At 42.9% G+C, this 13,592-nt stretch overlaps 1 protein-coding gene across 1 annotated transcript; it reads right to left on the bottom strand.

The window, feature by feature from the left end:
* Positions 1-3,252: 3,252 nt before the first annotated feature.
* Positions 3,253-12,921, bottom strand: elac2 (elaC ribonuclease Z 2). Its single transcript, XM_045720251.2, has 23 exons — positions 12,403-12,921; positions 12,226-12,276; positions 12,067-12,137; positions 10,105-10,169; positions 9,880-10,006; positions 9,564-9,710; positions 8,925-8,980; positions 8,778-8,836; positions 8,618-8,690; positions 8,390-8,502; positions 8,169-8,267; positions 7,899-8,037; positions 7,695-7,780; positions 7,344-7,465; positions 6,992-7,088; positions 6,729-6,867; positions 6,582-6,620; positions 6,367-6,476; positions 6,163-6,262; positions 5,916-6,036; positions 5,192-5,270; positions 4,412-4,556; positions 3,253-4,071 (listed from the first exon to the last, which is right to left on the bottom strand). Exons 1-23 carry the CDS (start codon positions 12,735-12,737, stop codon positions 3,826-3,828), a joined length of 2,619 nt encoding a protein of 872 aa, XP_045576207.2. The 5' UTR covers positions 12,738-12,921; the 3' UTR covers positions 3,253-3,825.
* Positions 12,922-13,592: the final 671 nt, after the last annotated feature.

Genomic DNA, 13,592 nt, shown 5'->3' with positions numbered 1-13,592 from the left:
TAACACAGAGATATTGACTAAATTCTTACTCCCAGAGTATATTTGATACCTCAGTTTTCTAGTTTCGTTTAAAAAAATCATCATACGGGGAGACACTACTCTGAGTCATGCCACATAATGCATCATGGGGTGGCAGGTAGCCTAGTGATTAGAGGGTTTGGCCAGTAACCGAAAGGTTGCTAGATCAAATCCCGAGCTGACAAGGTAAAAATCTGTTGTTCTACCCCTGAACAAGGCAGTTAACCCACTGTTCCTAGACCGTCACTGACTTGCCTAGTTATAACAAAAAATGACACCAATCATCTGAAAGGAAAGTAGGATAACAGACTTTGGGCAGTTCCAACATCATGAATTATCACTGGCCCTTCAAATGGCAACACAACAAGTCTGAGATAATCACCTAGTGCTGGATCTAGTCCTCTAGATGGAGAACGATCAATGTGGAAAGATCAATACCCAATTGAAATGCAAATGTTACCCAAGGGACATGCAGACAAAGTGGCCAGCACTGGACAGGGGATCATGACTGGCCTCAGCTGTTCTCTGTAGGGGTTTTAGTAAACCAATGCAAATTCAACCTCAGTAAACTCTGTGAACATATTCACACAAAAGAGCTGGGACAGAAAACTCTGGCATTACACTACTGTTCACAATAGTTATTTACATTTACATTTACGTCATTTAGCAGACGCTCTTATCCAGAGTGACTTACAAATTGGTGCATTCACCTTATGATATCCACTTTACAATAGTACATCTATATCTTTTTTGGGGGGGGGTTAGGGGGGGGGGTTAGAAGGATTACTTTATCCTATTCCTTAAAGAGGTGGGGTTTCAGGTGTCTCTGGAAGGTGGTGATTGACTCCGCTGTCCTGGCGTCGTGAGGGAGCTTGTTCCACCATTGGGGTGCCAGAGCAGTGAACAGTTTTGACTGGGCTGAGCGAGAACTGTGCTTCCGCAGAGGTAGGGGGGCCAGCAGGCCAGAGGTGGATGAACACAGTGCCTTTCTTTGGGTGTAGGGACTGATCAGAGCCTGAAGGTACGGAGGTGCCGTTCCCCTCACAGCTCCGTAGGCAAGCACCATGGTCTTGTAGCAGTTGCGAGCTTCAACTTATCAGACTGGCAAGTCTAACAGAAAACAGGAATTTTATTTCAACCTAGTCAGTTAAGAACAAATTCTTATTTACAATGGCAGCCTAATGGGGAACAGTGGCTGAGCTGACAAGGTAAGTCTTATGGGACTGCCTTGTTCAGGGGCAGAACGACATATTTTTACCTTGTCAGCTCGGGATTCGATCCAGCAACCTTTCAGCTACTGGCCCAACGCTCTAACCACTAGGCTACCTGCTGCTCCAAGAGAGCATATACATTCCTCACTCCCTCATAACTGCACGGCCAGGCACGACTCCAACACCACCATTAAATTTGCTGATGACACAACAGTGGTAGGCCTGATCATTGACAACAACGAGACAGCCTATAGGGAGGAGGTCAGAGACCTGGCCGTGTGGTGGCCAGGGTAACAACCTCTCCCTCAATGTGATCAAGACAAAGAGGATGATTGTGGACTACAGGTAAAAAGAGGACTGAGCCGGCCCCCATTCTCATCGACGGGGCTGCAGTGGAGCAGGTTGACAGCTTCAAGTTCCTTGGTGTCCACATCACCAACAAACTATCATGGTCCAAGCACACCATGGCAGATGTGAAGCATGCACGACAAAACCTATTCCCCCTCAGGAAACTGAAAAGATTTGGCATGTGTCCTCAAAAGGTTCTACAGCTGCACCATTGAGAGCATCCTGACTGGTTGCATCACTGCCTGGTATGGCAACTGCTCGGCCTCCGACCGCAAGGCACTACAGAGGGTAGTGCGTACGGCCCAGTACATCACTGGGCACAAGCTCCCTGCCATCCAGGATCTCTATACCAGGCGGTGTCAGAGGAAGGCCCTAAAAATTGTCAGACTCCAGCCACCCTAGTCATAGACTGTTCTCTCTGCTACCACACGGCAAGCGGTACCGGAGCGCCAAGTCTAGGTCCAAGAGGCTTCTTAACAGCTTCTACCCCCAAGCCATAAGACTCCTGAACATCTTGTCAAATGGCTACCCAGAATACTCGCATTGCCCCTCCCCTCCCCTCTCCACACCACTGCCACTCTCTGTTGTCATCTATGCATAGTCACTTTAATTAACTCTACCTACATGTACATACTACCTCAACTAACTGGTGCCCCCGCACATTGACTCTGTACCGGCACCCCCCCTGTATATATTGTTCTTTTTTTACTGCTGCTCTTTAATTACTTGTTACTTTTATCTCTTATTCTTATCTATATATTTTTTAAACTGCACTGTCGGTTAAGGGCTCGTAAGTAAGCATTTCACTGTAAGGTTGTTGTATTCGGCGCATGTGACTAATAAAATTTGATTTAGTTGATGCATTTAGTGTAGGCAAATGATCTGATCTGCAGTGGATTACAGTCAACACTTCATGTCATTTGAGAGACTGACCAGTAAACGGTCTTTGAAATGGAAGGTGGTGAGGCTGTGGCCCTTCCTCTCTCAGACAGCTTCCAGTAGGTCATTGTTGGCCCATCTATAGAATAATAAAACAACGACAGCTCGATACAGCCACCATGTGGAGGGACAGTACTGCATCACACTAGAGTATAGGCTACTGTGCTCTCTGGTATAGACAAAGAGCTGTGATACAGGCACTCCGTTATCCATCATTCTTTGTTCATACTGTACAGGGATCAGAGGCAACAGGTGGGAGGAGTTATAGGACAGGCTAATTGTAATGGCTGGAATGCAATTTTTGGAATGGAGTCAAACATGTTTTCATGTGGTTTCCAAACAGGATGTTTCCATATATTTGATGTGTTTGACACCATTCCATTCCAGCCATTATGACCCCGTCCTCCTATAGCTCCTTCCACCAGCCTCCTCTGATAGGGATCCATTTAGAGTGAACTGTTAGCTGCAAACTCCACCTGTCAGTAAAGTTGCAGTAGCCCCATTAATTGGTATCTAAGCGGTCCTAACTTTATTCTGATTACTGCAATAAATATTACATCAATACATAGTTGTCACACAGAGAGAGCATGCTGCTGGCACAGTGCTTTAGGGGGTCTTGTCTCACTGAAAGATCAGGACTGTTTTTGATGGCTATCACTGTTTAATTTTTCATGTTTCAGTGCTAGAACAATAGCACATAGTATAAATGATTTACAAAAAGGAAAAAAACAGTTCATCTGGTTTGTGAAGCTTTATATCATATTCATACCATCACACAGCACTCCTAGACCATCATCTATGATGAAATAAAACCTCAACCTTTGCCAATAACTGTTAAGCAACGAGTGACCATGGTGCTGTATGACTATTATGTATGACTATCAGTCCAATGTAATACTACTCATCCATGTGTGACAACTTCACTAAACTCCTTTGTTTGGATGCAACTTTTATGGATGTAGTTTAATAGGACAAACATTGTATGAGTTGCTCACAATATGTTTTTAGAAAACAACAGGCCAATACCATGGAGCATGATTGACATTGATTTTGCATTTAAAAAGTAAAGCAAAGACTATGTTAATTACATGTTTTATATACACAACAATGGTAATGACAGGAAAAACAGAAATTCTTTATTCACAAGCGATGAAGGCAGCCAGTCCAGCCAAATGAAAATCTCTTATTTTACAGAGCATCCCTCATGCAAGTTTCTCATAAAAAATAATTTAAATAAAGCAAACTCAGTAAAATAACAGTCATTTGATTTCCACTAATCTCTGGTGTAACCCAAAGCTATGGTCAGGGTCTAGTTTGTTTTGAGTCTCTTTCTTCCCACGTCCTGTGTTGGTTCCTCTGGCTCTCGTTTGGCACCTTTGCCCATCTCGCCTTCATTGGGTATCCTCTGCTCTTCATTGCTTTCAGCAATGACTCCTTTCATCTGTTTAAGCTCCCTCCTCCCTCTCCTCTCCTCCATCTCTCCGATCTCCTCGGCAAACAGGGCTTTGAGGGGCGGGATGAGTCTGGGGAGGATTCTAAAGTCTCCAAACCGAATCTGAGGAGAGACAGGGAAGAGAGATCACAAGGAGGAGGTCTTTCAACATACCCAGCGTCCTCTGAGGCAGCTGGTATTGTATCTCTGATAGGAGTCTAACACATTCCGAATGTTACCTTAAAATGCTACCTCTAGATTTAAACTGAAGTTGTCTGAGAGTATTCTACCTGGACTAGGGGCATTGTCTGCTCATACTGTAGTGAATCATGGTCCTAATTCATTCTGAGTTTACACATATCCAGTGGAAAAGTACATTTCAGATGTGCAGAACCCACATAATCATTTAAATGTTGCTATGCATAACAAGTGGACTAAAGTACACCATTCACCACTCACTTACCCTCATGTGGTCAAAAGATATTCCCACTCTGTCATTGAAGTCCTCACTGAAGAGGGGGATCTTGGCATAGCGCTGGCTGAAGTGGTTCAGCATGATGAACTCAGCATTCATCTTCATGCCAATACCGATGGCCTGGGAGGTGGTACTGTCATTTTGGGAGGCAAGCAGAGAAGCATGATGCTACTCTGCTACTATTCAAACAGTAATTACCAGACTTAACCCCATGGTAAGCTATACAGAGTTCGTTCAGTTCAACTCAATGACTTTCAAGTTGTTTTCAATGCGAGATGGAGCTCTTTAACCAAAGTCACTGAAATTCCAGCTAGAAGGCAGAAGTGCCTTCATTACCTCCAATACAGAGCTCCAAAAATCAATGGCAATCTCAGAGAAGAATGCAGCCAGTTACAATGCCCTCTAAAAATGACTGGCTTCTCAAAAGCTCCTTGAGTTTCTTTGTCAGCTGAAAAATGGCACTAGTCTATTTCTGTTTACCTCCAATGCATGTCACATTTTCACACTTAGGGCTGGATTCAATCAGTATCACAGAAGTATCACGGAAGATATGCATTATGGCTCGATTGAAACTTAAAGGCAATGTCTCCGCGTTTGCAGAGACTGCATTCACGGTAAACACTGCATATGTAGACTCAATCGTACGTAAATGTTTTTACGCGGATCTTCCGCGATATTGATTGAATCCAGCCCAAAGAAGATAGTTTTGTAATAGAATAACGAAGGACACCTCTGAAGAGAAGCACCATACTAGATCCATCTACTAACCTATGTCTCTTCTCCACAGCCTCGTCCTCCAATCCATCTTCCAATGTGGCTTCATGAATAAGTAAAGTTGCATTCTTTCCTTTGAAAACACAATGACAAACATGAATCACACGACTGCTGCATGGTGCAGCACTTCCAGCCTATCTTCCTCTCCCAGAGGAAATCAATCACACAGCTCTGTGTAATAAACCATCAGCCAGCCCTGCTTGTCTGGCACACCCAGGCCTCTATAATGAACAGGCATGGGATATAGCCAGGCTCTCTCTGGGAGTCTTCAGCTGGATCACACCCAGTCAAACAATTTAAAAAGAGACAATGAAGTGGGATCCCACAGGAACTATGTGGGAGACCTTGTGATTCATAGCGAACTTTGGAACTGATCGATAGCATTAAGCAATATCTGGTAAATGATGCCAGACAGCATAGATGACAGGTTCAGATCAGACTGGCTACTGTAGATGTCTAGTCCATTAACAGTGATCTATATGTATATCATACCACCAGCAACTGTGTAGAAGTTATAGGATATACTCTGGGTCCAAAATTCGAGTATGGCTCTGTGGAATGCACGTAACGGCAAATCAAATGGCAATGGTGAGTATTTACCATTTGATCCGGACGTCACAAGTGTGGTTCATAGAGAGTGTGTAAATCTTTTCACATCACACAAATTCTGGGAGCTGTACAAACATTACAATTAGGGTCGAGAACTGTTGGTACTGACCCATATGTACGAGGGCATCGCAGGGCATTGTGTCCCCAGAGAAGACTAGCTGCCAGCCAGACTGGTGAGTGATGCTGCAGGCAAACGCATTCTTACAGTGACGCACCGGACAAGTCTGGAACTATGAGAGAAACAGAATATATGTATTTAAGCTTTGACGATAGCCTCAATAAACAGTCGTTGAACCTAACAAGAGTGTAATGAGTCGTATTGAAGCACGAAGCAGCCTGTTCAAGTCTCCACATACCTTAGCTAAATCAGATTTCTTCAGCAGTGCTTGGATGAATGCCTTGGTTTTGAACTTGGACACCTCAGCCCCCTCACAGAGGACTTTGCTAGGGACCATGCTGAAACATAGTCAGAATACATCAATATTAGAGACCATGGACATCATTTCATCAGGTTTGAAAGCATCAATTGAACAGAGTAAGACGTGTCTTTCCTGACATACTTGACATGGCTGAGGATCTCCTCACAGTGGTCATGGTACTGGTTGAGCCAGGTCATCATCTGGACAGGGCCTATCAGATAGATGGGGCTGAAGGCTTTTCCAAGAGTTGCCTGAACGGTAAAGAGATAAGGACATACATTCATTAAAGTGTTCCATTTTGCAAGAATTTAACAGGACTCATCTTCAAATCTGATAAAGGGAAACTCTTTACTGACCAAGGCTCTCTCTCTTTGAAACAGCAAACTCAACAATCCCTGGAAAATAAAGTCATATTCTTTAAAAATTATTTGAAATTACTTTATGCCAGAATATATGCTATAACTCTGTAATAAACAAATATTTATAGGAAAGATAATCCTTACTGTGTGATGGTCCGCGTGCATGTGAGAGATGAAGACGGTTGAGATCTTTGCCAGTGTCTCGTCCACACTGTCCCCATAGTGTCGGCACAGCTGGCCAAAGGTGCCCTCTCCACAGTCCAGCAGCACTGACTGAGTGGCACTGAAGGAGATGGGATATAGCATAAACACAGAGAGAGAGAGACAGACATTTATACTGGCTACCTCACACAGACATATCTTTAAGGATTTTATATAGTAATATGAGTCTAACTGAGGGCCATTACCTGATGTTGACCAAGTTGCCACTAACATTCCTGATCTTCATAGGAAGAGCCGATCCAGTTCCTAAAAAGACCACCTCTGGGTATTTTTCTGCCCGCCCTGCAAGAAACACATTGTCATTCGATACAACACATGTTTCTATGCCACTGAAATTTCAGACGTAAAACTACGATATTCTATCAGACAAAAGGACTACAGGAAACTAAACTCTGTTACTTTCTTAAATGCCCAGGGTGAAATGTTTGCAACTCCATTCAAGAGGAGTAAAGAGAAATTGATGGAGCTTTGTTGGACTGAGCAATGTAACATCTCCCCTTGGGCTTGTAGCCGGACCTGTATCAGAGCAGGGCTCACCAGACAGCACTGCAGCATCAGTCGCACGGAACCGACGGCACTCCTCCACTTCTTGGAGGAAGTTAGGGGCCTCCGCAGCCTCTTTCACAAACTCTTCAGTGTCACAAGAGGGGATGGCATCTCTAATGAATAAGAAACAGTAGAGCACACACACCACTCATCACATAGTGCTGAGAGGGGCAGCGACGCTCTCATTTGACTTTGACAGTGTTGGCATCTATAAGATCATAGAAGAAATAGTAAGTCACACTTGAAAGTAGTGTTTCATCTGAAATGGTTCTCTTTGACAAAGCAGCCCTTCGTAAGTGCAAACTAATGTCTGGTAAATTGTGGCCTGAAGGACATACTCACCTTTGCCATTCAATCTTGGGTCTGAGCTGGAACTTCAGAAGACACTCGGCTCTGACACTGGGGACATGCAGGGCAGCCTGGGTCTCCTTGAGAAGTTGAACAACAGAAGTTTTTACAAAAAGGTTTGCAAATGAACACGCTTATCTCTGTGTCACAACAGTTTACAATGGTGAATAATTAAAGTTCTAGCACTTCACAACTTACCTTTGTTTTATAGTGCTGGAGCTCTGGAAATATCTCTGGATGAATCAGATTGAGCTGAGTTTGAATCTTGTGGCTCCTGACGTTGTGAACAGTGCAAACTTGCTCATTCAGGATCAGGTGCTCCGTGGTAGATGGAAACCTAAAATACAAAAACACACAAAAACATTAAAACATGTAGAAAGACCAACAGAAAACAGAGAGACAAGTGAATTGCAGAACATGGAATATGTAAACAGTCAAACTGAGTAATACATATGGCTGATTTTGTACCTTTCCATCCATTGCTTGTATTCATCTGTTTTCAGCACAGACTCAGGGCTCATGTGGACTACTAAGGCAGCAGGGTCCTCGGTTCCTCCACATTGGTATCTGCAGATGAGACAAATAACTCAGAACTTAACTACACTCTCCTAAAGAAGGCCTGAGGAGTAATGACACAGGATGCAGAAGCAGCCGTTGACACATTTGGCCAACTTCGCTCAGGCCATTACCTGCTCAGCTGCTGATGGATGCAGATTGGTTGAACAAACTCCTCAGAGGGACACTCCACAACTATGAAGGCTGGTCCTGGATCAGTGGGAGTGCACACTTCCTCAGGGTGGATCTGTAGGACAACCATCAGGACATCATCAGAAAACAAGACAAAATGTATCTAACATTTACAATAGCTAATCCAAAATGCCAGAGCCCTAACAATCAACCAAATATAATTGAAGTACCTCTCTTCCTTCGTAGGTAACACTTTTCCCATCCTTCAGAGCTGCAATGAGAGGACCAATAGCTGCAGTGCCTCTGTGGAGAAAGTGCATCAGAAAAGTCATTATCGGCTTAAGTTTTTTGAGCAGGCAAAACTGAATTTGTATTGAAAAATCAACTTACACTGGTAACCCAAGGTTTTTTGCTTGAGCAACCAAGAAGTTCCCCTTCTTAGGATGAAGCTGCAAGTCAAAGAGAAAATTTGACATAAATTTCATCAAAATGCAATAATTCAGTATGTCACTGAGACAATGAGATTGTGTTTCTTACCTTACAAACGAATGCCACAACTAAAGACGGATCCCTTGTTGCTCTTGCTTTTCCACCTGATATGAAATTGAAATGTGAGAAATGGTGCCATTTGGAGCTCAACATCCTTGAAATAGGGCACTGATGCCCCTGACAGCGCTGCATGCTCCTTTAGTCTCGTGGGTCTTCCTTCCCAATCTCTTCCCGTTGACTTGACTATTAGAAGTCTGGATAAGTTTAGTATTGAATTTTGAATGGGAGTGCTTCCTGGGTTAACACTTGCATTTGATTGGCTCTGAGTATAAATTATATTTTCCTTTAGGAGAGGCATTTCCTTGTGTTTCTTTTTTGTTTTTCCTTCCTTCCTTCCTTTGTTCGTCAATATCTCTTTTCCTACTATTTGTACAACGTTTTAGCAGCCTGTTTTGTATCTTATGCTACCTAGCTTTTTGCAAGTCAGAAACATTTTCAGAAAAACAACCTGTTTGGAGCTCCATCCTCGCAAAATACTTGATTGGTTTGATAAGCGTCACTAGTTTCCATCTAGACTCCACCGTACTTCACCTCTTTCTTATCATCTTCCTGAGAACGTCCCCAGGCTTTCTAACAGTCAGAGTATGCGTAGCCTGGGCTTCCGAGCCCACATGCTCCAAGTCTTACCTGGGCTGGTTGCTCTCTCCTTCCTGCTGTCTGTGCTGGTGTCCTCAAAGTCTTCCGGCCTCCACAGCTCCCTCCTCTGGGGACTACTGGAGGGGCTGCTCCTCCCTGAGTTAGAGGAGCACTTTGGCCCGTCCTCTTTGAGCTGGGCTGGTATAATTGGGGTTAAGGAGAGTCAACTACCAACTCTTCAGCATGAGAACACAAATATTCACTATTTTACAGGTCATAAATTGAACATGCTTTAAGATAAAGAGTATGAGTAACAGTAAATTACTCAATGCTAAAAAAAATTACAAAGGTGATTTCTAGTACTCACCAAATATTGGTATTTGACTAACTGTCATTGTGTCATCTGTGTATTGTTTCTCAGTGTATGGTCGAACAGCTAGCTTGATTTCTTCCAGTGGTCCAGAAAATACTCTGATGGCATTCACATATTTCTCCTAGATCAAAGGATGCAATGATATATTAGACTCAGGATACCACAAAAACAGTTGACTCATTACAGACAATCTTTTATACTGCTACAATGTCCACTCACCAGTTGTGGTGGTCCAGAGAGAACAACCTCAGGGACACCAGTGTCTTTCAATGTCAATATCATCCCTAAACCAGAGAGTACACAGTTTATCACACCTAAGGACATACGCGGAGACATAGGCTAAGCATGCAATAAGCTTTGACCGATGTCTATCTACAGTCATGTGAAAAAGTAAGTACACCCCCTGGAAAGTGGACTTTTTTGTACATATTTGGTCAGATGGCTATGTAATCTTCACTTCAACACTATTGACAGATAAAGGTAACCTAATTGAACAAATGACACCGAAAGATTATACTTTGCAATCATTAATTCATAAAAAATCTACAGAAATGCAATTCCATAGTGCAGGAAACATAAGTACACTAGTAGCTTCAATAGCTGGTGTTGTCCCTTTGGCTGAAATAACTTCATGTAGCCGTTTCTTGCAACTGTCTATCAGTCTCTTACATCCACTGGGAGGAATTTTTGCATACTCTTCTTTACAGTACTGCTTCAATTGTGTCATGTTTGAGGGCTTTTTTGCATGTACAGCCCGCTTCAAATCCCCCAACTGTTTTTTGACACAATTGAGATCTGGGCTTTGACTCGGCCATTCCATACCCTCAATTTCTTATTTTTGAGCCATTCTGTTATAGTTTTGCATCATTGTCCTGTTGCAAGATCCATGTTCGGTTTAGCTTCAGCTTTTTGACAAATGATGGCCTTACATTCTCCTCAATAATTCTCTGGTACAATATTGAATTCATGGTTGACTCAATAATGGCAAGTTGGCCAGGCCCTCAGGCAGCAAAGCAGCCCAAAACCATAATGGCACCACCTCCATGCTTTACGGTTGGTATGAGGTTCTTCTGTTCAAAGGCAGTGTTTCGTTTTAGCCAAACATGGAATCTGGCATTGCAGCCAAACAACTCCACCTTTGACTCATCTGTCCAGAGCACATTGTTCCATTGTTGGTCTATACCCAGGTGTTGTCTGGCAAACGTTTTTTGAGAGCAGAGGCTTCTTCCTTCCTGACCTGACCTGGGGTGGCAGATAGCCTAGTGGCTAGAGCGTTGGGCCAGTAACCGAAAGGTTGGTGGATCGAATCCCTGAGCTGACAAGCTGTTGTTCTGCCCCTGAACAAGGCAGTTAATCCACTGTTCCTAGGCTGTCATTGTAAATAAGAATTTGTTCTTAACTGACTTGCCTAGTTAAATAAAGGTAAAAAAAATGTAAAAAAAATCCATGTAGGCCAAGTTTGTGCAGTCTCTTTCTGACAGTTAACTCATGCACGTCAACATTGATTGTGGCCTGTAGATCCCTTGATGTTACCCTGCGGTTCTTATTTAGAGAGTTCTATGAGCATCTTTCAGTCAGCTCTTGGAGTAAATTTGGTGGGACAACATGTCCTAGGTAGATTGCCAGTGGTCTGGAATTTTCTCCATTTGTAGATGATCCGTCAGACAGATTTGTAACCCCACCCACACTCATGGGCATCAATACATTTTCTCTGAGGGTGTTTTGATATTGGCATGATGTGTTACCACACACCCATATGGTTAAGACCAAAGTTTCTCATCTTTATGGAAGGCTGGACCTCCCAAGTTACACTCTAATGATTTACACCAGTTTTGGTTCTAATTGTAGCCATTTTATGTGATGGTAAAGGTAAGGTGTGTTCTAACTTTTTCTGCATAAGGAAATTCCAATTTTTCTTTATTTTAATTGCATAACAGTTTATTTCTTTGGTGATTTGTTAAATCGGGTTACCTTTGTCAATGAATGTGGTTGGAATTTAGCTCAAATATCGTGTCCAAATATGTAAAAACAACAAAAAGACCACTTTTTCACATGACAGTACACAGAGACATAAGCTAACCATGCAATAAGCTTTGATCGGTCTATTATCTATGCACATTTGTTTCCAGGTTGACAGATAACTGACTTGATGTCAAGTGGATAGAATAACAAGCAATTTACCTGATAGACCACCAACATTCTCCCAGCTCATTCTAGTGAGGAAAATATTGTCCAAGCGAGCAGCTTTTAACCTGACAAGAGGAACATTGTTGAGATTTATTGAGCTGAGACTGAATTTTAGATTTTAGTTGAACATTGACAGGAGGCAATTCAACTTACTTGTGCTCTTGCATCAGCCTCTGTGTTCCCTCACCACAGTTGAATAGGTACCTTCCACAGAGGAAAAAGGGTAAAGAAATATGCTGCAGCCAAGTGCCTTTCTGATACCCACAATACAAATATATTTGGCAATGTTACAACAAATTGTCAGACAATCTTGTTCACTGGTTAAGTTACCTATTGAACTCAGAGAAGACATAAAGTGATGCGCCATTATCTCGGCTCCCTGCCCCGACGACCTGCGCGTAGACAGTGGCTGGTCCATGCACATCCACTCCACGTTTCCTCTGTTCTCTAGACTTCACATGTCGCAATGTTTCTTTGGGTTTCTTTGATCCCCGATTTTGGTTGTCTGTTGTGTTCGTAGACATTGTCCGCAGAAACGGGAAAATAGTCCGGGGAAAACGATGTTCACTGCATGCGAAGCTTTGTAGGCGACCCGTAGATGTGTGTCTCACAAATAGCCATGCAATAGATTTACAGGGTAGAGACACTTTAGTCATACTAAACATTCGGTTTAATGAAAGTCAGTTCTGCTCGTCGTACAAGACAGCAAACTTATCGATAATCATTGCATAATCTTTATGAAAATATAATTTTACCTATCAGCACACATTGAAATATAAACATTCAGTCAGGACTTCAGCGGTTGAGACATGTGATTTGACGCTGAACTGTGTTTCTTCCGGCGTAGATTGATGACGTCTTCATCACACTCTCGATCATTGGTGTGTTTATTTTGTATTTATCTAACATTTAACTAGACAAGTCAGTTAAGAACAAATCCGTATTTGACGGCCTACCAAAAGGCCTCCCAGACAGAGGCTGGGGTTAAACATTTAAAAAATAAAATATAAATATAGGACAAAACACACATCACAACACTACATAAAGAGAGACCTAAAACAACAACATAGCAAGGCAGCAACTCATGACAATACAGCATGGTAGGAGCACAAAACATGGTACAACCATTATTGGGCACACACAACAGCACACAGGGCGAGAAGGTAGAGACAGCAATACATCACGCAAAGCAGCCTCAACTGTCAGCAAGAGTGTCCTTGATTGAGTCTTTGAATTAAGAGATTGTGATAAAACTGTCCAGTTTGAGTGTTTATTGCAGCTCGTTCCAGTCGTTAGCTGCAGCGAACTGAAAAGACGAGCGACCCAGGGATGAGTGTGCTTTGGGGACCTTTAACAGAATGTGACTGGCAGAACGGGTGTTGTATGTGGAGGATGCTCTCTTTCTCTTTCTCTCTGAGGACATGAGCCTCAGGACTACCTGGCCTGATGACTCCTTGCTGTCCCCAGTCCACCTGGTCGTGCTGCTGCTCCAGTTTCAACTGTTCTACCTGTGGCTATGG

Source organism: Salmo salar, chromosome 06 (assembly GCF_965601325.2).
Source record: "Salmo salar chromosome 06, fSalSal1, whole genome shotgun sequence".
NCBI classification, from domain to species: domain Eukaryota; kingdom Metazoa; phylum Chordata; class Actinopteri; order Salmoniformes; family Salmonidae; genus Salmo; species Salmo salar.
The sequence above is the reverse complement of the archived record's forward strand: the minus strand, read 5'-3'. Positions and strand labels throughout refer to the sequence as shown.